We start from the raw sequence: 26,658 nt of genomic DNA, 5'->3' as shown, positions 1-26,658 counted from the left end.
TTTAGATACACATTTTGCACACAGTAGTGCATTGTTTATAAAAGGCATCAAAAGGAGACAATTAACATGTTTAACTGATTGCAGTAGACTGAACCCACACACCACAAATGAGATGTTTGAATCCTGTCACACTGTTCTAAAAGGCTTTGGATACTTGAAAATTTAGTTTCAAGAAAGATGTGCAAGGCACTGGATCTCTTAACTGGTACTGCACTTTTAATTCAGCACTATATATTGTGGTAACTGAGAGCATTTTTTAATTAAGTATAAGAGCAAAAGCTTGCCGGGCTCCTTGTGTCATCTCTGTTCCCTGTTCCTACACCCAAACCATACATCCATCTGTGTTACAGGCAGCACCCCAGTGAAAGATGCTGCAAATTGTAGCAAAAACCCCAACAATCTAGGTATGAAAGAAACTCCTTTATTCTGTTTCACTACTCAGTTTACACCTCTACATGTTAAAAGGGACTCTCATTAAAACTGTAATTAATTTAATGTAAACATTGACCATTTTGTGCAATGTGTTCCAACCAATGCATTAAGTACAACTGGAGAAACAACAGTCAAATGATTTTGCACAGTAATAATTTGCACAGTAGGTTTCTTCAATACAATTACACAAACATAATTAAAAAATATGCATCCTTCCATAAAAGAAATAATTCCCATCTAACTGAAGACTAAAACAGGACAGAAAATACAGGCAATTTATTTGGGAGGATCCTTAATTCTCACATTCACCCATTTCTGCTGTTACTTTTCCCTTGCCTTTAAGAAAATACTTTAAAAAGGCACAAATATTTAAGCCATTGCTTTTCTGATCATTGATCATTAAAAAGAATGAAAAATTAAAAAAATTTAAATCTTAATTATACATACGCCAAACAGTTCAGAAACACATCATAATTTGGACAACCCTGCTTCGCTTAATAATCACACTTGGAAAAATAAATCCTTTGTACAGTCCAGAAATCTGAAACTTACCCTTTCAGTTTGATTACTGTTAAGAGAGATTTATCACGAGAAACAGAAAAGATGCAGTCATAAATAACTTCTAAATATAAGACAAGTTGTGTCTTGCTTTTGAGCTACAAACTTTACAACCTAAAGCTAAAAATATTTTGAAGGACCTATTAAATAAATCCATTTTCCAGAAGACAGAGTTCATTCTCTACTGTAAAAAAATTCATTCCTTAAAAGTTACCAATTCAGTATATTTCCAGCTTTTAGTAGGGCACTGTTTCAAGTTTGTGAAATAAATAATTCTGGATGTTTGGTTCAGTTACTGTCAATCTGATATGTGTTACAAAAATATTTAATTGCTATGGAAGTAAAAATAATGCATGCCATGTTTGCTGGTTAGAAATCTAAATTTTCTTTATTATTACTATTTTTGCAATGTGACAACTAAAACCAAATGATGCTTTATTGATGGTATTTTTTAAGTACATTTTTTCAGAAAGCTTTCACTGGTGAATTATTGATGAAAAACTTCCAAGAACTGTTCTATTCATAACAGCGCTTGCTCAGAAGTTTCAGGTTCTTTTTAAGGCTATGCAATTCTGTTCGTAACTCCCCTCTTTTGAGATTCCTAAAAAATGTCAGTTGCCTTCAAATTTAGGTCTGACCAATTGTTTCATGTTTCAGGCTTAGTCTGCCAACAGCTACTCATCAGCCACAGTCTATCACTTTGGTACAAGCTTTTCAGTGGGTTGTGGAATAGAACAGGAAGCAGAACTTCCATCCAGTATCCTGGGACTGGCCATCCTTACTGTGAAAAGACAGAAAGATAATTCACCTGGAGCACATACTGGAATGGACTTTTTTTGATTAATCTAACAAAATTTACTTCAGAGCTCCACAAACAGAGCCTGAATCTCAGTATTTCCCTTACCTCTTCTTCCCCTCTTAGTCACTCAGGGCAGAAGATTACCATATGGATTTTTTTTCCCAGAAGGTTCTTACAAACAGATCATATAAAATTTAACCAAATCTGGTTTGATTAAGCAAAGGGGGTTCTGGGCTTCCACACCCTCCTCATTCCATTACTCCAGTTCATCAATGGTTTTCTTGAACGTATCAAGAGTTTGTTGATACTAATACTTTTGCAGTAAGTGGCATGCAAAAGGTAATTATATTTCTTAATGTTTATCTAAATATTTTGGTAATTTCTGTAAGCAACGTAACACTATCAGGAATTAAGCATAAAAGGGAAGTAAAAATGTAATGGTTTACTGTAACAGAAGGAAAACTGCCTCGTTTTCTTAATTATGTTCTGAGACCAAGTAACCTTATTGCACCTCTTATGTTCCTTCAAAAGGGTACCAGAGCATCAATTTGGACACAAGTGTTCTTAGGAGACACTGCTGCAGTCAGGTGATCAAGATTAGTACTAATACAATGACTAAACTAACAATACTATCATTTAAAAGTAACCAATAGTACATTTTACTTAAGTACATGGTAAAGCTGACATATGCAGTTTTCTGTCAAACCAAGGAAAAAACTGTAAAAAGAATTGCTAAAAGGTTTCTTTCAACATAAAGCTTATTTTATTACTAAGAGAATGAAACTTTTTTTTTAATTGTGGAAAGGTACTTCTGTAACTAGGCTGGAGTTTTTATGCCACTGTTCACAAGGAAACCTTAATTAAAAGGACTAGCCTGGTATTAAAATCAAAGCACCTATTCTCAACAGTTTGAAGTCTACTATGAAACACACACATGTTCTGGAACACTAGTTTTATTTGTTGATCATGAAAATCACAGCTGAGTTTCATCACTATTTAGACTGATACCAGCAGACACTCAACCCTCTCCCTTTATACCAGGGCCCTGCTCTCCTTAATCCCCCCAGGCAGTGAATTTCTATCCAGTGGCTCTTTCTTAGTACCAGTGCTTGTACTGCCACACAATAAATCTGATTATGGGAAATGCAATCAGAATCAAAACTAATACTCCTTTCCTTATTCTCTCCCCCAAAGTCACGTGGGAAATTTTTCTTTAGGAGTTGCATCTAAAATGTAGGTGATTTTGCAGTTACATTGGCTCCTACGCAAGTTGCCCTAGTCTTTTGCTCAGTCTTTCTTAAGTATTCCTCTTGAAGCTGAGGTTATTTCCAAACTCTAAGAACAAGGCTCCTCATGGAATAGACCGTAATCACAGAAGAAACACAATTCTGAAAAAACACTATGGTTTCTTTGAACCAAGTGTAGCCGCCACAGTTTTCAAAAGGATTGCTTAATGACACCAATACGTTTGTTAATAAGACCTGAAAAAAACCCGTATTATTTAAAAAAAACCCTTAATATATACCTGACAATTTATTACATTGGCATTAATAAAGCAAAAAAGTACATATAATCCAGGTAACTGAGGTCACATGTACAGAAGCATTTATTGGATAATACAATTTATATTCTCCATCAGAAAACTACATACCATTTTTGTGAAATCCCTGAACTTGATTTTCATTTTTATGTTTCCAGACAGAAATGTTACAAGTTGCATTTTGACCAAGTACTGTACTATGTGGTTTTGCTTTCTGGAAACAGGATTGCTTCTCTGGAGACGTTGCTCTCGGCAACTGATTGTCCTTCTGGTTTAAAATGGAACACTCCTAGGTTAATAAGGAAAAGTTAATTGTAAAACCATTTTCATAAAAATTCCCCAGAAGAAACAAGATTCAAACTTACTATCTGAAAATTTCAAGTTACAATTAGTACATTAGCCTCCCATCTGTCCCCTTTTGAAATCAGAAAGAAGTGAATAGAAAGTGTTCTCTCTGCACAAATCATTGAAACGTGCTGTCAGCAAAAAACACCTCCTTTCAGAGCACACATGCTCTGAACCAGACTGGATTCTTTCAGCCAGCAACATCCATGCTTTTTATTTCCTTCTGCCCGGGCCCTCTGTTCTGAGAGTTGAATGAAGTACTTAATATACCTCCAGCCTAAATCCTAATCCCAAATGCAAGTTGGGCTTAGTCAGGATCTAGCAACTGAAAGACTAGCACTGGGAGAAGATAGTTCTAATTTTGATGTCAGTGGTCTATGAGACACCATCAATCTGCTCTTTACCTTGTCAGAGAAGTGGCTATTGGCATGTCAGACACAGGAAAGTCAGGGCTGAATGGGCTTACTTGAAGGTTTTTTAATGTAATTTTGCACTACTAGCCAGTAATGTCTCCCTTTCAAGGACTGGAAATGATGCTAACTAGTAGATCATCAGCTACTAAGTTTGTAAGAGCATAATTACTAAGTGAGAGGGAATGACCTTTGCTCTCTCCTCCAAAGAAACTTGGCTTACATCCCATTCTCTGGAAGAAGCAGAACTCCTTCCAATCAGTCACAAGATTAAGAGCTTGGGAGTCTTGCTAGCTATGTATTGTTTTTAAGATGGGTCATCGGAGGGCTTGTAATCAAAACACTGTACGCAAAGCAGAAAGTTCCCCACCAAGTCAGCGTGCGACATATGGTCTAGAAAACTTGCGGGTAGTTTATGAATAGAAGTAGGAGACTATATTTCCCCAAAAATGTGCTCCTCCACAGTCTCACATTTAAACACTTCGCAACAAAAAGAGCAGCAATGGCAGAAACAAAAACAGAAGACAGGCTACAATACACCAGAAGTCATGAGGAGACTCACAACTACCCTTCATGCATATACCCGTTTCCTCCAAAACTACCTGTGCCTTTGTCACAGAACACATTAACTTTATTGCCAGCTTATAATATTTGTCCTCTATTTCTTCCTTGTTTTCAACATAATACTTGAAATGATGCTACATTAACATGCTCTTTATTATCACCTGAAAGTCTCTCCCTTCAGGCTCCCTGAAACTGAGTGAAATAAAGAACAGTTGCTTTAGATGGGAAGCCTTTTGCTTTTGTACCACAATTTAACTCCTACCTTTGTTCTAAGCAGCTGAGATTTATTCTGGAACACATTAGTATTCACATCATTTTCTCTGCAACTGTTTTCAGCCCCTGCAGTATCCATAATGGAGCTTCCACAAGTCTGTGTATTATAACCACTGTCAACCTGAAATCAAGAAGCAGGGCTTTAGAAATGTACCACAATTTAACACCAATAAACCCCTCAGATTGTCATACCTGATATGACTTGCATTTCATTAACCAATGCAACAAAACAACCACCATCAGTTAATAACAAAAACAAATTGTAAAAAGGTCTGTCAAAATTAGTTTGGATTAAGTTAAAGGTATTGCTGTACATACTAATGTAAAGATAACTTACAATTGTTGTGCTAACTCCACTGAGAGAGGAAAAAGGGCATGAGGAAGAAGGGGATGAGGAAGAAGGAATAAAAGTCACAATACCACCCACATGACACATCCAGTAAGAGAAAATAGACAATTACTTCCAGAATGGTATACATATTAAAAGTTTTTACATCAAGCTTAGTTTTATAGAAAAGCAAAAAAGAAGTAATTTTTATTTTTACCTGAATACTACTGTTGTCACAAGGAATTGCACTGCTTTCTGCAAGAGGTGACACGCACATGCGGGAGTTTTCAATACTGAAAGTAATCCCGGTCATAAAGCTGGCCATTGGTGCATTGCTATTGCCAATTGTTTCTTTTATCCAAGTGTTTTCTCCTAACACTTCAGCTGCATCAGCCATATCGACGGTATTATTTTCCTTTGAGCCTTCTATATCCTGAAGTGATGACAACCTTTGATGACAAGCTTCTGAGTGATCTGGTGCAATAGACACTGTTGCTACCACAAGACGTGTACCACGTGCAAAAGTATCGCCGTCCTGCTGACTTAAGTTTATTTCATTATCCATTTCTGGGAAACGAGCTTCTGCTGCAGAAGCATTCTCCTTGTCTTCCTCATCCTCACCGTGACTCTCAACTGCAATCGGTATTCTAATGACAGAAGTCTGATACTGGGCAGTTCCTCTACATGCTCCAAGCCTCATAGGAGAACAATTTTTAATTGGAGAACAACCATCTATAAAAGGACTTCTTGTGCTTGGGGGTGTCATTCTATTTGAGGAAGAAGGAATATCTGGAGAACAAAATGTAAATTTTCTTTGGTCTGTAAAAAACAACAAAGGTATTCCATCAGATATCAGGTGGAATTAAAGTCCTCATCCTCAAAGCCCTACAGTCCTTTGAATAATTACAGCCAATTACATAATATTTCACTGACCACTGTCTCCTGGCTCCAAGGCCTTAACAAAACAAAATCCCAACCAATCAAAACAAAAAACCCTACCACAAAAACAAAAAGACAAACCACAGCACATTTAGACTACCATTGTAAAGGCAAGTTTTTGTCCCATTTTTATGACTAACTTTGATTCCTATGATGTTGTTTGCTGTATTGGAGCCTTTCCATTTTCATATGTCAATACTACACAGTGTTCAAAGAAAAATGTGTGAAGGCTGGTTCTGTTGCTTTTTTCTGGACAAGTATCAATACACATTCTACAGGCACTTAGAAAATTCGGGGCAGCAATAAAGTTTTCAAGAAAATCAGACAAGTGAGAAAACATTTATGCAATCTCCACATTTGACGGTGTTGAAATACCACCAGGCTCATCAGAGCAAAATCATGTATAAACATAAAGTCTCACAGTGTAATAGATAAAACATGAAATACTGGTATTTGCTAGAGCAATGAGGACACAAAGTGTTCACGATTTATTTACTAGTCAGTTTCATTTCAAATAATCTTCACTACTCAAACAAAACATTGTCCAATTAAAATGCTTCAGGCTGAGCCAAACCAGAATTGTGACCTGACTTAGTTCAGGCATATAGCTTTAAACCCCCTCCTCACACTAGATTAATCCTTTAATTTTTTTTTTCATCCCCATTAAGTCTCAGTTCCTTCTTCAAAAATATTTTTCTTAGTTCATTTTTTGCAAGCAGATGCATTTCACTGTTTCACATCATTAAGATATTGCACTGCTGAACAGTAAATGTGTCCTATAGGAGACTGCTGGTCTGCCAAGCACAGTAGCTTGTCTCCAAACAGAAAAAAGTTCCGGGAAGAATGCAGCCATTATTATAATAAAAATATATAAATCAAGAGAGAATAACACATGTACAATTAAACCATACCTGACAGCGGTGTCTTTCTTATGTGAAAAGCAATTGGCGAAAAAGTAGGAGAACCATTACGTGCAGGAGACCCCTCTGGAAATGTGGGACTGGTTATACTTCCCAGACTGTAAGCCCTTGTTCCTCCCTGAATAGGACTTGATGAAAATTGACCCTTCAGTTAAAAGACAAACAAAAAAACAAAAAAACAAATAAACAAAAAAGAAGCAGCATATTTTCATGATGTTAACTTTGAATAATATGTACATAGAAAGTGTTCTAACTGGAAAGCCTAATATGGCAGCACGAGGAAAACTAATCCTGTATAATGACAATGTCTATCATTAGCTTAGCTTAAATATTCCAGTTGCAGCTCTTTACTTGGACTTTATCCCTCCACATCGGAAAAGAGCGATGGACTCAAATTTCACATAATATCAAGTAAGACTGTATTATTCATTATATTTAAGAACTATGAGAAGCCTAGACAGAGAATTAATGCTATCTATATAGTCAAGCATTTAATCTCAGTTTCTTATACCAATGCAGATGAAAGCCTGCCACTATTTGTATTTTAATAAAATCCATATTATCTGAATTACTTAACGCAGCAGCAGACAAAATACTTTTCCTTACGAAAAGACAACAGCGGTTGTGATCTTGCTTAAGAGTATGGTGCAAAAAGAAAAGTCACTTCCAGCAGTACAACTACGTTGTAGAAATTCTTTACTAGTTTACCATAGTAATCTATTGCCAGGGTAGGTTTTTTCCATGCATTTCAGCTGCCAGAGGGAAGCATACCACCTAACCAGTTTAACTGTGCTATGTCCATCTGGGAATAAGGTGCATCTCGCACAGACATTATGTTCTGTGTTCTAATAAACATCCATTCATCTGAAATCTCTGGTCAACGGAAAGGAAAAAAGCATATTTAGCACTGCATTCAAAGATCCACAAGTCATTTCTTCCACCATAAATGAGTTTATGAGCTATAAGGGAAATAATTATATCACCTGTTCATATCAACAAGTATTTTAGACAGCAGCCCATGGATTTAAAACAGGCCTTTTTTGTATACACATTTTATGAAAAAAAAAAATTTCACATGCTTCCAGCAAGTCTTGAATATGTATCAATTCCTACTTCCTTTTCACAATGTAAAATTAAAGCATAACTCCTTCTATACAAAATAGCAGCAGCACAACATAATAACTGATGTAATAAAAACTCAGTAACTCAGTAATATATTATTTCAAGAATATATCACCTTTTGGTCTAACACCTGCTCTCTCATAAAGCAGTCGCAGCTTATTAAAAACATGGTTGTCCATCTTGTGAAGTCTGTTAGAACACAGAATTCATACAGCCTGCTCTAAGAACTACTCCTGTGCCAGGTAAGACACATCCCATCCAGCCCCCAAAACAGGCTACTTACTGAACTAGATGTTTCCAGAGGGCTTCTGCACCGGACTGGAGATATGTCTATTGAACAAAGCACTCCAAGTGGCTGACTACTACATGAACTATGCAGAGAAGGGGACAAACACTCAGATACATTTCCGTTTCCCTCTAAAAACAGCTTTCTTCTAAGTGATGAGGAACTCAGATTTTCCTGAGACTGATCTGCAAATTCATCCGTCCTAAAATATTCACCTAGAAATGTGAAGTAATTTTCAATAAGAATGCAAGAAAAAAAAATATCTTCCACTAGAGACATATATAGCTTAAACCATTTAATCTGATTTACCAATACAGCACATAATTAATCTAATTTAGGCACCTATCCCAAAGGATCACTTGTTATCATTACAAAATGTCCATCCTGTCTACTAAGGTTCCACTTTATCATCTCTCAAAACTAAAATATGCATTTAAAATAATATAAATATTGGCTAGTGTCTGCATAGTGGCCTTCAACCAAAATCATATCATTATTCTTCACATCTGAATTGTGACAAATGGGTTATTACACCATCTGAGTTGTGACAAAGGGGTTACTATACTACCCAAACAAAACTAGACCCTTTTTCAGGCCTCCCATATGCTCTGAAGGTCATTGTGATACATTCCAAAGGCAAATCACATTCAACTTGAAGAAAGTTAAAGCAGTTAGCAATTTACAGTAGAAAAGCATACAGATGTTAACAAATACCCCTTAAAATATCCTGAGACTTAGCAGATCATTTTATTTTTGCTTTTGGTCTATTCTAATTGGATACTCCTTATAGAAGAAATTTTTCATGAATTCACAAGCTATGCATTGAAGGAAGCATTTGTGAAGGCAAAACACCAAGGCAATAGATATGGTTCTGCTGTTTTTTCTGTTTTAATTTTGATGGTCCACAGTCAGGTTTGTGAACTTCAATACTGGGATAGAAGCATGCAGCAAAACACCCGAGCTGGCTATACCCACTATTACCACACTGGACCTCTAAGAACAGGCCTTTCCAGCCCCCTTGCCTGAGAAGCTGGCAGCAATTGCTTGATATAGCAGTTATAATCAGACAGTTAATTTGAACTTGTATCCCCACTCCACGGGCACGGCTTTTTTGCCACCACACAACACCTAGTCACCACCATGGGTTCAGTTAAATTAAAGGCACAGAATTACAGCATAGCTTTGCTCAAGGCAAGGTTGGGCTATGAGCCTCATGGCCAGCAATCTAAGTCAAACAGGTCTGCGAAGTAACTGCTCTATTTGGGGGATCTAGGGTGTGACTTCTGCTTACTATCTTTTATGCATTCAGAATTGCTAACCTATTTCCAATTGTTCTCCATGTCCCTCCTTTTATCTTTATGTCTTCGCTCAAATAATAATCATTTAAGTCTGATGTCCCATGCTACATGCAGTAACTATTTGGAACGCATTTTCATGCATACATTTGCTTTTCAATATTTCATAAGACAAAAACCCAGCAAACAATAAAAAACTAGTTTTCTATTCAGACATTCATAATTAAATTTAGATATTACACAACATACCTAGTATTTTCTGTAAATTAAAGTCCACTGGCAAAGACAGTACTGTCTGACAAGAAGCTGCAATGAATAAAACCAACAAAATTAGCTTCCAGTGACCTTTTAGTAAGACTGTAAAAACAAAAACTCAATTTCAAATTACATTGCAATTGAGCTATTTAAGTTAGAGTTTTAATAAGGAAAACTGTTAATTAAAGCTAGGATTCTGATTTGTCAACACTATATGCAGCACACTCAGGCCTGGATTTTAAAAAACCAAAACAATGATTGTAACATTAAAGCCTCTAAAGAGGCATTCTTAACAGAGGAGAGAGGTCTCTGGATTCAAAAGAAAATGGGAGAAAGATCACCAAAATACCCTGGGAAAAAAGCTATCTATTTAACTAAAATGAAATAGTTTAAAAGAGGTCTTAAGATTTCTGCTATTTCTTTGGAAGAGAAAACAGTCAAGATTCTCTACCCAAACCGATCCAACACATTAAAGGTTTCTTGAAACTAATTTACCCATAAACCTGATGCTTATATTCACTTTTTAATTCAGAAAAGGTGCACTCATTGATTTGGAAAAAATGCACTCTACAGGTACAGAAGACTTCAGGTTTTACTTCAGAAAAAAATATGAAATAGAATTCTGTCACAATAGAATTAAATTACTATGAGAAATGGACATTAAAATTAATAGTACCATACAGTAAAACAAAAATCATTGCTACAGGAACATTAACAAAAAACATTCTCTTTTTAAATTGAATAGCCATTGAAAATGCGTTATTTTGCTTCAGAAAAAGCCTGTGATTTCAGACATTGCCTTTTACCCACCATTGCTTTTCCCAGGCTGCAACATTAGCTGTCTTCCAATTGGAGAAATGTTATTTAGATCTATGGCTGTAAAACAGATCAGAATGTAAATATAAGCGTGCATTCCATATAGTTTTGAGAAGTGATACAGTAAGTTAGAATATTTAATACAACTAAGAATTTTTGCATTGACATTTGGAAGAGATTAAAAAGGAGTACTGAAAAAAAGTTACCATTGTAGCTGATTAAGAGAATTTTAGCACCTGTCTATTAAAAAATGCTTAGCCCAAATCTTTGTTTCCTGCAGCCTCCTCTACACGAAAAAGATTTAAACCAAACTCAGTTTATGCTTAGCCAAACAGGCTGTGTTCAAGTAAAACACATTTCCAGGAAATCATGTAGTCTGAACTTGAAGACAAAGATCTACCATGCTGCCTTTTTTATACAACTAAGGAACACATTAGACCCTTTGCTTTCAACACTCCCTTTTCCCAGGTCTACGATTGTGGCTTATGTTATCTGCAAGCAGTGGAGATCTTGCAATTGACAATTAAAAAATACAGTATTCACAAGGTGCATCTTCTCAACAAAAAAATTTTAACAGTTTAGCCTCTTCCAAATCTTACAAAAATCCTCACACACTTATTTAAGAATTTCCTACCAAACAATACTCTAGCTGACTTCTCTGTCCAGCTTGTAATCCATTTACTATCTATTCTGTTGGTTATATATAAACTTTAATAACAGCAGCATTAATGAAATCTAATAATGGTGTAAATAAACTTAGAAAGCCCACAACTCCATGTACATTGACACTGAGCTAGCAGGACACTAACAGGCCAACAGGAATTTACATAGAAGTTAAGAGTGGAAAACTATGGAACTCAATTTCCCATATACTTATATTGGCAGGAATGACAGTCAAAGTCAGTCAGATGCACAGATACCAGGATAAAAGAGCGAAGTAGAAGACTTTGCTATTACCAGTATTAACACAGCAAAGCTGTATGTGTAAATTAAATTGATTGAACACAGCTTAAAAAAGGAAGAAAGATTTAATTAAGAATAGGAGCCAAAAATAACAAAAAGGAAAAATTATCTAAGATTCTGGATTAATAAACTTTTTTTAAGAAGAAAGCACTTAGGAGAGAACAGCTAAAAATCATTTGTGCCATCTTTTAGCATTCTTTCTTAAAATTTAAATTGAGGCTTCAAAAAATTGTGCTTGACAATTTCTCCAAAAGCTAGGTAATTTTCCATGGACACACTAAAGCAACTTACATTTAGTAGAATTAAACTGAGAAACTTGCTTGCCTTCATGTTCAGTCCAAGGAGAAGGAACTATGAGTCTTTTTGTGAAAAACTAGAGTAGAACAGAAACAAACTATCTTAATGCTTTTAAAATTTGGAGACTCTCAACTTAGATTTAGATCAGCATCCTGAACAAGAAAAAATTGTCATACCTTTTGCTACTCACAGATCTATGTTTTAAGAATTTTAACTCTAACTCTTCCTTCCCCAAAACCTATAAAAAGTTATCCCTTACACCCAAAATATATTTCATTATTTCAGGCCTAGAGTGGTTAAAGAAAATGCAACTTGATTTGAAGATGACCCCCATGTTCTTTATGACACATACTGACTCAGATCTTTCGAAGTCTCCAGAATGAAAACGGTACAAAAGTTTCATTTAAGACTAACTGCTTATTTAAAAATGTGAACTGTCTCTACCATACTTATTGCACAGCAGTTTAATGTAATCCTTTTAAAATTTTCAGTTTGGTAAATTCTTGTATTTCAGAGAAGCACTGAAGAGACACTGCAGTTAACAGTCAAAAGAAGTGGACACCCAAGGCTTTTCGGCAATAGTATCAGTGTAATTGGCAAAACTGGTTAGCAATGAAACATTTATGAGTACTGGCACTTCAGGATTTTTCTTTGAACCAGAAACTGTATCTACTGTCACAGCTGCACTCAGGAACACCTTGATGCTGAACAGATGAACACTACAACATAGCTTCAAGAAATACATGGCAAATCCTTTACTCACAATAAAATGAAAAAACCTCAGCTTGAAACACCAAACTATTAAAGGCGCAATTTTTATCAGAGACATGGTTTCAAGCTGTTCAGCTGCATAATCTACTAGCTCATACCTCGCAAAGAAGTATCTTTTTTTAATGCAGTTATAACAACACGGCATCTTAGCTGCAGGTCAACTACGTAACACCTTTAAGGAATCATAAAACATTTCTGTTTGTAGAGACAGAAACCAATATAATATAAAAAGGTCAATAACAGTAAGAAAGTCTTACCTATCACAGCCTTATTTTTTTTACTTTTAAATTGAAATTGAAACAACAACCAATGCTTGCTATAGCAAAGATTTGAAACTCTTTACTTTTCCTTCTCCAACACACAAATGGATAGTAAAAAATTAAAATTCAAAATGGAAAAGAATGACAACCTACCAGGAGAGTCTTGCCTCCAACTAAGCAGACTTTGGAAAAAACAAAATATCAGCAAGGTTCTGCTACATTTTTAAAAATGCAATAAAAGAAACTAAAGTTACCTGAAAGTTACTGTACAACCCAAAATAATATTTTTAAACCATAACTAATTACGGCAGGAAGGAAAGGGAAGGAGGCAGGAAGGAAAGGGAAGGAGGCAGGAAGGAAAGGGAAGGAGGCAGGAAGGAAAGGGAAGGAGGCAGGAAGGAAAGGGAAGGAGGCAGGAAGGAAAGGGAAGGAGGCAGGAAGGAAAGGGAAGGAGGCAGGAAGGAAAGGGAAGGAGGCAGGAAGGAAAGGGAAGGAGGCAGGAAATTAATCCTAAGGTTTTGAAATCCTAAATAGATGCAGGTTTCATTTGCAGGTATGTAGCTACAAAAAAAAAAATAAAAAATCAATACTAGATAACACAGAAAGTTTTATTACCTCCTCAATGGCTTTTTGTCTTCTGTCTTCTGTCTCCTTATCAATTCTAGGAAGTGGAAAAAAAACCCCTCAATTATCAAAACCATCACATAATTGGGAAAAAAAGTAAAGTCCAACCATGTAATCTTTTACAGATGCTTAAGAGAAACATTATGAATGAAATTGCACTAAACTTTAAATCTTATGATGTTTTCACTGTAATGTGCAATAATCTTATAGTAGAAATTTAGAAATATAAACACACTTCTCAGTTACCTCAGTTCATTTGAAGAGATGTACCATTTATAGATACATATTTGCATATCTTCCATTTACTCCTATCAGCAAGGATTTTTAGCTGGACAAAAACTCAATTACAACTGATCTTCAAAAATAAGTAATTTAGTTATCTTTAACTTGTCATATGAATAGATTTTACTAGTAAAGTTGCCATGAGATTAATCTTATAAAGAATCTCACTACAAAATCATGCATCATAGATAACTGAGCTGTAAGAAACAAAAGGGCAACAGAAGATAATTGTGGAATGTCTTTATACTCAAATTCCTGACACAGCCCACCTTCCCAACACAGAGCTCTCCCTTTCAAATAGCTAGTCTGCCATATTTTTTACAGTTCAGGACAATACTGTATTTCACTTTGGACCAATTAACATATTCCTTTATGCAGCTTTTTAGCTATTTTTTTTTTTAAAATATTGTAGTTACTTCAGGCATCTTTAAATGGTATGTGAGATTCTACATTCATACTTCATTTAACTGCCACCTTCAAGTCTCACTTTCAGTTACTACTATGTAATTTATAACCTTCAAAAAATTTTACAAGTATTCATCATAGCTAAATTACATAACTTTGTTACACAGTCAGAATACCTGAATTACCCTTGAATAATTTTAGGTATCAGTCCAACAACAGACATTATTAGCTATACAAACACACGTAAACTTACCTAATACATGCATAAACCTTCCCTCACAGCCCTCTTTTTGATGCTAATCAGACTGAATAGATCTGCAATACTTGGACATACCATCTTCAACTATGTCTGCCTAGATGATGCTAAAGTGACAGTTCTGTGAAGACACCTGCACAAAATTCTCTTATTGTACCAAAAAAATAAGCACACCATCATTGATACTTATACATGGTGGATCATAAGTAATAAGTATCTTTACATGCCAGATTCCAAGGGAGAATCAGAGGAACTGCGAAAAACAGCTCCCACTAAAAGTGCTGGTTAGTGCAGGAGAGGATGGGGTTTTTTTAGTGCATTAATTCCAGGAAAATGGCAAAGTGAAGACATTGTATTAACAAGAATAAAAACAAGCCAGTCTTGTGTGCAATTTCAAGCAACATAACAGTTGCAACTGCGACACACAGTATGCAAGATGCAGTACAGATTTTTTTAATACTTAACATATAATAGCACAGCATCTAATTTAGAAACATTCAATTTCTACCAGTAGAAATAAAAAGGAACAGGAAAGTTTGTGGACAAGTCTGTGTCACTGTATCTAACAGTCTGCCAGGAGAAAATTATCCTAGCCATTTATAAACACTGCAATAAACACACAGCACATACATGATGCCCATTTTATGGAAACAATAATATTGCACAAAACCAAGTCTACATGTGATACACACATAGACTTTGCAAAGTGCTCATGAGCTTTTACCCCATGCTGCTAGCTAAACTATTTTCACTACAAAACAGACAAATAACAGTTGGAAATACTTACACACGTAATTTCTTATGCTTGTGGTTCTTTGCAACTAATCAAGAAAATGACCTGTTCACAAGCTCGATTATATAGTCTGCGTAACATTATACACGGGCTTCAAAACCTCGATTTTTTATCAGGCATTTTTAATGACAAGAGCTGCATTTACAACACTTTAGTTTCCATAAATCAGTATTTATAAGATGCAAGTTAAAATCAGCTGCCGTACAAAAACTTACACACACACACATATATATATATGCATTTAACCATGTACAGTTTGCAGCCACCAGAAATAACCATCTCAGTCTGTACTACACTGAAACATGAAAGCATGGACACAGCCCCTTTCTAGTTATACAAGATGATTTAAAAAAAAAAAAAGTCACAGTGGGATGAAACAGTGGGACAGACTGAAAGGACCCACTAAGACAACTTGCTTATATCTACAGGCCATGCCACTAATCGTAATTGGAATTGTCACCCAAGCTGTCTAAATTAAAGCTAGTTTATGCATTCTAATAGGCTTCCAGAAACAATATAATAAATTCCCTAAAAACTTAAGGCTTTATACTATACAAGAAGCATTAGATTCTGAAACCTCCTGGCTGCGAGAGAAAGGCCAGGAAACAAACAGATGTTAAGAAAAATACAGACATTGAGACATGGTGATTCACAGATACAGCTGAGGACACTTATCTTCTTTCTACATCTCTACTGTAGCAAGAAATTCATATTCCTTCTTATACCTCTTCCTGTTCACAAAGAGAGATGTAGGTTCAGTCAGACACTAAGAACAGTATGTCTGATTCACAATATGTTTTTACAATGACAGCTGTGAAAAACTGGAACAGGTTGCCCAGAGGTGGTAGTTGCCCCACCCCTGGAAACATTCAAGGTTAGGTTGGACGGAGCTCTGAGCACTTTAATCTAGTTGGTGATGTCCCTGCTCATTGTAGGGGGGTGGACTGGATGACCTTTAAAGGTTTCTTCCAACCCAAACCATGCTATGAATACTGAGAGGACTCTTGCCCTAGAAGCCCTCTATCTGTGTTTTGTTTCACTAACAGGACTTGGAAGTCATATAGGCAAAAAAAGGATGGAAAACTGTTTTATTATTCTATTACTGTGCTGCTTCATGCTGCGAGGTGCATTCTTTGTGCAAGTTTGTATCCAAGGAATGCATGGGAGCCTCTACAGAATTCACCATTGTGGCCTTCCCTTGACCACCTTCACTTGGCATGTTGTTCTTCACCATTAGCATGTACGACTATCCTTCAAAATTAGCTGTGAATACCAAGCCTGTTTTACTTACTTGTTTTCCCCATGGAAGTTATTTTCCGAGAAAGAAAAAGTTGAGATCAAGATCCCCAAATTATTTCAAGTAACTAGCAATCATTCTCAAAGATGGCAAACTTACTGGCCTTCCCTCCTTCACATTAAGTCCAATCTATACCTTTTGAAAAGCCGTACCGAGCTACCTTTCCCAGCTATACTTCTGCAGGAGTCCCAAAGACCAAAGAAGCCTACACTTCATAGGTCTTAGTATGGAACACTCCGAGAAGATAAATTGTGTTGTGACAAGGAGCAGAAGAGGTAGCTTGGTAGTAACAATCAATGGCAAGACACTTTCTTGCTTCCATTGACTGCTTTCATCTGGCTGTCTTCCAAACTGCAATCAGAGTGGATCAGTGGTTCTTAACATTTAAAAAAAAGTGACATGCAGGCAGCCTCATTTAAGTGATATCCACATCAGGGACACAAAAAAACTCTATTAAAAGATTTTAAAAAGTCTTTAGTGCTGTGTTGAAATGTCAATAAAGCAGAAGAACAACGTTCTAGTATTCAAGCTAAGTTCACTGCAGAAAAACAGATTGTAAGTTACCTAGCATGACTCAAATACATTGCTTGACGCCGAACATCTTCCGAGTCAATTTCCACAGGATCTATGAGAGCAAGCTGATCAATAGACCATCTAAATTTTCCTGGTGACTAAAAAAAGAAACGGACATCTTAAAGCTTGCTAGTCTAAAAAGATAAAAATAAAATCGCAGGACAAATCTCAATGGAACAACACAATCATAGCTTCCATATAGTGCCTCTGTCAAAGACAACCAAAAGAGTTTCTATTTAAATTACCTACTTTAAAAAAAATTAGTAAGTCAACCAGGCTTCTTTATCCTGGTAGTGGTATTACAATGATTTACAAAATAATATAAAGTGGAAGGTCATAGCTAATATTTACAAACTGAGGTGTCAATTTCTTCTTGATTCCTGAGGATAGATCTACTAAAGACACAGAATTTAGCATAAAATTTAGTTGCTTCTAGATTGCCACAATCAAAAATGTGGCTCCATAAAAACCCAGCGTCCATACCCAACCCAAGTTATGCAAATTACAAAGCAGCCTTCCTTTCACCGAGTATTTCCAAGACTTAGAAGTTGTAACCCCTTATGCATTCTGTAAAGTCTCCCTCATAAAGCCACACAGCGTGCAACAAAACCCAATTCAGAAATAAAGCTGCTTCTACTTATTTAATACTTAAAAATGATCTACTAAGCGAGTCTTTTTAGCTTCATTAGCACAGTATAATCTCTAATGCTTATCAGAAAATAATTCCCACTGCAAACCAAAATATAATTTACAACTAAAAAATTAACTTGATTCTGTGAATATGTAAACAGGTCATTAATAGAAATGCAATTCTTTTACTTGCATCCAGTCTGCTTTGCATGTAAGTAGGAACTGGGTTTTTTCCACTTTAAGTGGGACAAGAGCACCACATCCAACTGCCCTTTATCTACTTTCAACTGTGTACGGGAGTATATGCTGATCTACACACCTATTACCTAAAGAAAAAAACAAAATCAGGAAGGTTGGAAGAGTAAGTGGCAATGTTAGTATTGAAAGCAGCGTACTCCTATAATCACAAGAGACGCCAAACCCCACTAAAATTCTTTGGTTTTGTATATACATTAAAATGTGCTAAATTAAATACACTTTTTACTGCATTTCAAAATATTAGCACTACATATGTATAGTTACACAACTAAAGAATAGATCTTACAGATGAGGATTTTGTGGATTTAAAGACTGAAGGACTGGAGACAATCTGCTCTTGAAGAGTATAATAATCACTGGGACTTTCAAAAGGATTCAGGACTGTGAATCGTGCTGGAGTTTCAGGTGTTATCTGCATTTTAGCTTCTTTTGTATCACACATAACGCTAAGGTATACCTGGAAAAGAGGGAGGGAAAGGAAAAATGGAGGGGGGGTGGGGAGGAAGGAAATTACGATTTTGACTTTACAGGGTTACCCTGAAAGTTTCAGGAAGAGAGGATCAATTATTTTTAAGGAGCCAGAAACGTTTAAAAGACTGACAAAAAACGAAGTTAGCTCTAGCTTGGACCTACCGACACGTGAAGCTGATAAACACGACAGACAGAAAGAACAACTGAAAATAAACGGAACTTGTTAAAACGAAACAAGAAACATCCCTGAAAAGGCGATTCAAGAGAAGCAAGCCAGCAATAACAAAAAACCCATCAAAATAAACAAAACAGCGATGAAGCCACACGTATTCCTGAAGGACAGCTCACATACCAGCCTCCGGCACTCAAGAGGGCTTCAGAAATAACGAGGCACCACCGGGACGCGGGTAGCACAAGGACGGTCCCCACCGGGCCCCCGTGCCAGCGCGGGCTGAGGCGGGCACAGAAGGGCACGCAGAGCCCCCGGGGCGAGCGGGGGCTGGCGGCGGGGCTGCCGTGGCCCACACCGGCGGGCCCCACAAGCCTCTGGCTGCGGGCAGCTAACGCCGGGCGGCGGGAAGTGTTGGCGCCGGAACCTGAGGAGACGCCCGGCGCCGCCCGTACGGCCGGGAGCCCCACGGAGGCAGTTACGTCCGCAGAGCGGTCCCAGCTCGCGAACGGATCGAGGCCGGCGCCAGCCCCCGAGAGGCTGCACAAAGCACCAACGCCTCCTCCCGCAACGGGAGCGAGAACGGAGCAGCGGGTCTGCAACCCCCGCGTCAGACCGCGCCCCGGCGGCGCCCTTACCCGAGGCAGCAAAGGGGACAAGAGCCCCGCAGAGCTGCCCCTTCTCCCCCTGCACCCCAGACAATACCACGGCGCCCCGGGCCACCCTCAGGAGCCCCCACGCGGCTGGCCCAGGCCCGCGCAGGCGCTACCTGCCACCGTTACCAGGCCTGCTCATGCTCGCCTCGAATCACAACTCCCGCCTCCGCCGCGGATCTTTAACTAGCCCCGCCCCTCCAGAGCTCTGACCAATCACAACAGGCAGTCTTCGCTGCCAAGCCAATGGCAGGGCTCCCTTCTCGCTCGAACGGACCAATCGCCAGGCGATTCGCTACACGAATTCGAAAGAAAACCCGCCCTTTGTTTTCCTGCTGTTAGGTGGGGGCGTTCCGTTTTGGGCGTCATTTGGGGTAGCGGAGCGGGAGTGTTTGAACGGTGGTGATGGATGGGAGCGGGGGGCTTCCGCTTCCGGGTGGGAGGTGAGGGGTGCGGGGTCACCATGGCGAGTAATGCCGCTAGCCTCAACGCTGTGAGGGAAACGATGGACGGTAGGTGGCCGAGGGCAGCAGCCGGGCTCCTGGTGCTGTTGTGGGATGTGGATGTGAGAGAAGCAGTACTGTCAGTAGCAGGAAACATTTCAGATTTATAAGCCGTGAGAAATGTGAGCAGGATGAGCAGAGATCAAGTATTCACTTCCTCTTCCAGTCTATGAGGAATCAAAGCTGGCAGGTTCAGGAGGTGCTTCTTAGCAATATGTGGTGTGGAACTCCAGTATTCCATTGAATGGCTATGCCAAAAGCTTATATGGATTTCAGGCAGAGTGGAAAGCTGCCAGGAAGTCCCTTGAGGTTGTTAACTATGAAGATTTTCTCTGGAAATGCCCTAATGAGGGACTAGAGCCCAGTGAGAGTATTTGGGAGGGTATTGCTCTGTGTGTGTTATTTTTGCATGATCTTCCTTTGTATTATAGTTATGGCTACTGTTATATAAGGGTTCCTTAGCAAAGACCTTCATGAGTTGAACTGATGTAAAGATTAGTGTTTCAGCCACTGATCTACTCACTCTGACCTGCTGCTGGAGGCAAGCAAGGCAGGACAACGTGGGGTATTGTGGTTGCTCTGATGCTTGAAGATGGTAAGACCATTCTGTGCAGGTGGGGAGAGACTTGTTTGGGAAGGACAGTGATTCTAAGTTATCCTGACTGTAGTTGACACCTACCCTCTCTCCACTTCTGAAGGAATGTTTTAGATGGAATGCATAATAATGCAGATTTAAAGACAAAGTAAGGCTTGAAAACAGCGATGGAAAGTGTACGAGCCTTCAAATTGAGGAGCCCAGGCTCCCTGTGTAACAATATGTGTATTTTATTTAGGGTAGACATTAACAATTTAATCTCTTCCTGCAGTCAGACATTTTTAGAAGAAAACAAATTTCCAATAACTTAAACATGCACTTGATTGTTAAAGATTTACTTAAACGCTCTTCAAAATACCCCCATGTTTGAACTTTTACTGCACTCAGTAAATTGTTTTGTTTTTTTTACTGCTCAAAATAACATTAATCTCTTTACATTTCCATTATAAGATTATTTATATAAAGTGCTTTGAAGTAACTGAAAATGTGAAGCACTGGTAACTGTGTCCATGTATTAGATTTTTCTTGATGAGGCCCCATCATGAGTAGAAAAAATATTTGTAGGATAAGGTTTTTAGACTTTTTTAAATAGAACATGAAAATTGTGTTGCATCTTAACTTACTGCCTAAATAATAGGCACCTAATGGAAGTAAATGGGTTGCTATTGAAAAAAGAGTATTCATTTATGTCCTTAGCAATTTAGAGAAGTAAAATGCTTAATCTAGAATGTCAGATATAAATATTTAACAGCAGTTCTCTGCAGGATTGTTAAGAGCTCAGTTGTTTTTTTTTTTTGTGGAGAAACTGCTATATCTCTGCCAAAGATGTACCTAAAGTTATTTTCTATTAGAAACTAATGACCACAACTCATACTGACATAGAAATTTGAAGCTTATCTTTAGTTAGATTTACTGCTCTGCCTCTAAATATGTCACGTGCTTAGTAAATTTTATGATGAACTTTAAATGGTTGAAGAAAGTAAGAATTGTTTATTTCTGGGAAGCTGTCAGTCATTTGTAGTTCAGTAGCTCTTAATGTTCAATGGCATTTTATTGCAAACACGTCTGTTTCTTACTGTTTTATCTGGCCACTGAAGAAGATTTTGTGGAGACAGGGGCTGCATGTGTGATATGTTTGGAATGGTTTGCTTTCAGACCAATGAGGACAGAAAGCCTCATTGTGGAGAAGAAAGCTCTCCTTGTGGCTTGTAGTTAGGGCTTGGGTCTGACAAAAAAAGTTTCGTGTCTTAAACTTGTGTGTATCTTTAATCCAGTCTACTTGTGTGGGCTTCAAGAGTATTATTGCACCTAGAGGTTTTTTCATAGCATCTGACATTTCTGTGTGGCTTCAGTGGAATTGACTGGATATATTAGGCCTTTAATGTCTTGGTTTGGGTAAACGTGACTCTGAAGGTGTGCTGCAGTATGTCTTTGGTATACCAAAGCAGAATATTTTCATAGCTGTCAATTGGACAGTAATCACTTGCCAGGCTGCTTTTACCTGGTGAGAAAGTTTTGGGGAAGGTTTGATTACAGAAACTGTGTGAATAGCATCTGTACAAAATCAACCTGTATTGCTAGTGACTTGGGCTGAGGATAGAGGTTACTGTAGCAACCAGAATAAAACCTCAATGAGTTGAGTTGTTCTGTTACATATATAACAAACTGCTTATGAGAATGGAAGAAAAGGGGCCTTCCAGGGAAAGTTTGGAAGGGGAGAACAAGCTGTCTTTGTTCCCACACAAAACTGACTGTACTCTCCTCATCTCACACTGACAAGCGGGGTTGCTCTTGATTCAGGTTACAGAAAAATTGAAAGTATTGCTTATCCTTAAACCACTGTTAATGTTAGACCTAAACCCAGGTTTAGTTATGGAAGGAAGTGGCTAGAAAACTCCTGACATTCTCTGTAAAACCTTTAAAGAATGTGCTCTCAGTCCATTTTAGTAGGACTTCATCAGTATCTGGAATTCAAAAGCTTGGATTATTCTTATAGTGTATCTTTCACATAATTGGCAAGCATGTGAATTATTGAATTCTTTACTTACTAATTTTCAAGACCCATTATCCAGTATTAAGTTTTCTGAACCAGAAAAGCATAGTATTAGAAGCTGTGGCTTCTAGCTTAGCTGGAAGGCTGAATATGAATGCTGTTGTTGAGGTTCAAACTGCAAGAGCTTTTGTTAACTGTCATGTTCACAGACTCTACAGTACAAATTAAATGTTGGTGAATAATATTTTCAATCATTGAAATTCCATAGTCCATAGGGACTAAAGTGCTTATTTTTTTCTGTTGCAGTTCTGTTTGAGATTTCAAGAATATTAAACACTGGCTTGGATATGGAGACCTTGTCTATTTGTGTGCGGCTTTGTGAGCAGGGAATAAATCCAGAAGCATTATCATCTGTTATTAAAGAACTGCGTAAGGCTACAGAAGCTTTGAAGGTAATGCTTTTGCTTAAAAAGCGTGTAAGTTTGAGATGTGTGTTCAACTTGCTATACTTCAGTTTGTAAACTGTATTTTAAGATACGACTTACTATTAAATCAAGGAGATCAACTGTTGCGTGAGAATCATCCATTCCTGGAGCTATTTTTAAAATGTGTAGATGTAGTGTTTAATGGCATAGTTTAGTGGTGGACTTCATAGTCCTCAGCTAACGATTGGACTTGATGATCTCAAAGGTCTTTTCCAACATAAATGATTCTATGAATGGAGCATGAAGCAAGAAATGGTATGAAGAAAATCTTTTTAGAAATAATTAGATTAACTCTTTTGAAGAAAAAAAACAAAACAAAACAACCCAACAAACCCCCCCAGATTTTTATTCTGGATGTTTATAGCCACCATTTGCCCCCTTATCCACATCATATCACAAATAGGCTGCTACTTTCTCCTTTAATCTGTATCACCTCATTTCCACAACCTCAGGCCTAATAGTATGCAGCAGCACTTGTAAAAAAGTGCATGCAGCTTGCTGATGTGGTCTTGCTTTTACCACATTAACCTGTGCTTTGAATCTCTTGAAAGACAAACAAGAGCAGATTTAATGTTATGTATACATATAGAGCTTTTCATAATTTAACATTTACCTTTTTGGCTAGTAGAGAGGGTAACTGCTTTAAAAAAAATACATCCTCACTTGGCTCGTAAAGGATTTTAGTTCTTTACTGTCTATCTAAACATCATGACTTTTTTCCCCCTGTTTCTTACATTTCTTTCTTGGGAGGCGAGGTGGGGGGGAAACCCATATCTAGCCTGCCTATCTCTGGTCTGGAAGACTGCGTTCTGATTCTTAGAAAATTTAGTTTACAGATTTTTGACTAAATGGATGCTAGCCAGAGCTATTTTTCACCAGTCTTCAAATTTTTTACTTCATTTTTAACATTTTTCTATACTCATGCATATTTTGTATTTGTGTACATGCTTAAATGTATGCATACATACATGTTTAACTGTGTAGGTAAGTAATTGAGGGCTGTTTTACTACTACTTTTGCTTTTACTGGTTTATCATTCCTGTTGCTATCATTTGTGCCCGTTTGTCCCATAACTGCCTTTTAAGCCAATCTACCAATGTCAGTCTAACAACTATACCTTGTTTGCTGGGTTGAGTTACTCAGTAATAAAATACTTACTCATGACCTTAGTCAAATAATTGGCAGTGAGTTATACAGTTATGATCAGTGTCGTTCTAAGTTTTATGTCTAATTTATCTGTATCAGTGGGAGTAATAATTACTAGAAATGGTATAAAGTAAACTCCAAAGGAAAAAAAATATACGCATTTGAGCACTTCTTGAAAGCATTAGGGTAAAATGTACAGGTTACAAGATGCTTAGACGCAGGATACACAATTTAACACAAGCAAACAGTAATGGCTGTGTTAGTAAAGGCTAATGGCAGTTGACAGTATTATTTAAAAAAAAACAACACACAACCCAGAAGTATTCATTAAAGAACAATGCTGCACATCTTACACATTTTTTGTATTGTTTTTATTGAAGTAGTTTGTTTAGACTTCAGGTAAATTAAAATAGTTGCAAGAAAAGATTAAATTTAATCTACATGGTGTCTACTTTTGGTGACTTGCAGTAAATGTTTTTTTCTGTTTCAAGGCTGCTGAAAATATGACAGGCTGACATGGGAGAAGATTTCTGTGTGAGAAAATGCCAAGTTAATTTTAACAAGCCTTGAAGATTGCTACTACTCAGAAAAAAAGTTAAATAAGTGTGCGTGCAACGATTTAAGAATATTTATGTAATCTTCTTGAAAAGGATGTATAAACTAGTTTCTATAAAATTATTGGTGAACTTTATTACATGGTATTTTTGTGAACTATTTGTGAATATAGTGCAATTGCTCATCTTTGGCATCCAGTATTTTTTAAACTGTCAGCTACTGTACACTTGCTGAACTTACTAGTTTGCAGCAATTAATATTGTTATAATACTATAGCTTGTTATTGCATCCTTTAGAAGTGTTAATATATCCTTTTTTTTATCTCTTGCCTTCGAAAACTAAATGTACAATTTTAGTTTTGCTTTATGGACCAGATAGGAATGAAGGCTATTTGAACTTTCTTTTAGAGTAAGGGTACTGACTTAAGTCTCACTCTAAAAGTAAGAAATAAAGCACTTTTGATAATGTGGGTAGTGAATTGCCCTTTTGATTGCAATTGCTGGAAAAAAGTGTTTCTTTAACTTGGATAACAAAGGAATTTCACTTATCCATGCAGAAATGTATGTGAATTTAAATTATGGATTATATGGAATATTTTATGGAGTTCAGATGCTACATTTGTTCTGACTACTAGACCTAAAAATACTAAGGCTATATTGTTACTACCTAGTCAAAGCATATATGAGAAGCATCAGTTTTGGTTTATAGGAATCAATGAGTCTTAAACAGTGATTTGGTATAGGAATGCCTTCTTGTTCAGCACTAGGAATCTTCACTGATGCCAAAACAAGTGTTTATAGTATATACAGTAAACTGTTTATCATGTTACTTTCCAGTAAATGTCCTTGCATCCAGGAATTCTGTTTCATTTGAAAATGGTTTCTTTTGTATTCTTTGTCTGCTCTTTAAGCTTTTTTGGGTGTTTTTTTTTTTTTGTTAGCATGGTGGTGTGGTTTAACCCCAGCCAGTAGTTAAGTACCATACAGCTACTGGCTCACTCCCCCCTCCCCCAGAGGGATGGGGAGGAGAATCAGAAAGGAATGTAAAACTCAAGGGTTGAGATTAGAACAATTTCGTAATTGAAATAAAAATGAAAGAACAATAAGATATAATGAAAAGGGGGGACAGGAGGAGAGGAATGAAATCCAAAGGTAAGGGAGAAAAGAAAACAAATGATGCACAGTACCATTGCTCACCATCTGCTGACCAATACCCAGCCAGCCCCTGAGCAGCTATTGGCAGGCCCTGGCCAACCCCCCCCAGTTTATATACTGAGCATTATGCGCCGAGGTATGGCATACCTCTTTGGCTAGTTCAGGTCAGCTGTCCTGGTTGTGTCCCTTACCAATTTCTTGTGCCCCTTTAGCCTTCTTGCTGGCAAAGCCTAAGAAACTAAAAAGTCCTTGATTTGGTATAAACATTAGCTAGCTACAACTAAAAAACATCAGTGTGTTGTCAAAACACAGCACTGTACCAGCTAAGAAAATTAACTCTATCCCAACTGAAGTCAGGACCCATGGTTTCAAGGTGTGGTGTTAATGGGACCTAAAGAAACCTCCAAGGTTAACAGGGTAGAGCACATTTGCAAATGAACTTCAGATCTTAGTTAAGCCAAACTTAACTTCGTTCAGAGGAAGAAAAGTTCTACTTTAAGAATTTGCGTTGTGTGTGCTCTAGGTTGTAGCCCTACAAAAAGCAGTCAAGGAAGCTGAATACTTCATACTGCTGGCAAAGAAAACAGAAAAATATAAATACTACGCTAAACTACTTGCCATTATTTCCAGTTAGCCCGGCCAA

General features: G+C 37.3%; 2 protein-coding genes across 7 annotated transcripts; one reads left to right on the top strand and one right to left on the bottom strand.

Moving 5' to 3' along the window:
- Positions 1-407: 407 nt before the first annotated feature.
- On the bottom strand, positions 408-19,770 carry BORA (BORA aurora kinase A activator). Of its 6 annotated transcripts, none has more exons than XM_040584195.1 (13): positions 19,701-19,770; positions 18,578-18,748; positions 17,395-17,501; positions 13,789-13,834; positions 12,137-12,218; positions 10,877-10,942; positions 10,061-10,117; positions 8,514-8,731; positions 7,100-7,253; positions 5,467-6,068; positions 4,911-5,042; positions 3,441-3,618; positions 408-1,771 (listed from the first exon to the last, which is right to left on the bottom strand). In XM_040584195.1, exons 2-13 carry the CDS (start codon positions 18,731-18,733, stop codon positions 1,686-1,688), a joined length of 1,884 nt encoding a protein of 627 aa, XP_040440129.1. In that variant the 5' UTR covers positions 18,734-18,748; positions 19,701-19,770; the 3' UTR covers positions 408-1,685. The 6 variants fall into 6 exon arrangements, with proteins under 6 accessions (XP_040440129.1, XP_040440131.1, XP_040440130.1 ...); XM_040584197.1 differs by having other exon boundaries at positions 19,714-19,736; XM_040584196.1 differs by lacking the exon at positions 19,701-19,770 and adding an exon at positions 19,570-19,655.
- Positions 19,771-19,969: 199 nt separating this feature from the next.
- Positions 19,970-25,715, top strand: MZT1 (mitotic spindle organizing protein 1). The gene is made up of 3 exons (XM_040584327.1): positions 19,970-20,096; positions 22,982-23,127; positions 24,798-25,715. The coding sequence occupies exons 1-3, from the start codon at positions 19,994-19,996 to the stop codon at positions 24,819-24,821; spliced, it is 273 nt and encodes a 90-aa protein (XP_040440261.1). The 5' UTR covers positions 19,970-19,993; the 3' UTR covers positions 24,822-25,715.
- Positions 25,716-26,658: the final 943 nt, after the last annotated feature.

This window comes from Falco naumanni, chromosome 2 (genome assembly GCF_017639655.2).
Source record: "Falco naumanni isolate bFalNau1 chromosome 2, bFalNau1.pat, whole genome shotgun sequence".
Taxonomy (NCBI): Eukaryota; Metazoa; Chordata; class Aves; order Falconiformes; family Falconidae; genus Falco; species Falco naumanni.
This window is presented reverse-complemented; position numbering and strand designations above follow the sequence as displayed.

What these genes read in the sequence shown, in the direction of transcription:
- BORA (XM_040584195.1), bottom strand. Translation starts at nt 18,733, where the DNA reads ATGTGTGATACAAAAGAAGCTAAAATGCAGATAACACCTGAAACTCCA. An exon ending in AATCCACAAAATCCTCATCT is followed by an intron (nt 17,502 to 18,577) that starts GTAAGATCTATT and finishes TTCTTTTTTTAG; the next exon opens with TCACCAGGAAAATTTAGATG. An exon ending in TAATTTACAGAAAATACTAG is followed by an intron (nt 8,732 to 10,060) that starts GTATGTTGTGTA and finishes TCACATTTCTAG; the next exon opens with GTGAATATTTTAGGACGGAT.
- MZT1 (XM_040584327.1), top strand. Translation starts at nt 19,994, where the DNA reads ATGGGAGCGGGGGGCTTCCGCTTCCGGGTGGGAGGTGAGGGGTGCGGG. An exon ending in TGTGAGGGAAACGATGGACG is followed by an intron (nt 20,097 to 22,981) that starts GTAGGTGGCCGA and finishes TTTCTGTTGCAG; the next exon opens with TTCTGTTTGAGATTTCAAGA. An exon ending in AGGCTACAGAAGCTTTGAAG is followed by an intron (nt 23,128 to 24,797) that starts GTAATGCTTTTG and finishes TTCTGTTTCAAG; the next exon opens with GCTGCTGAAAATATGACAGG.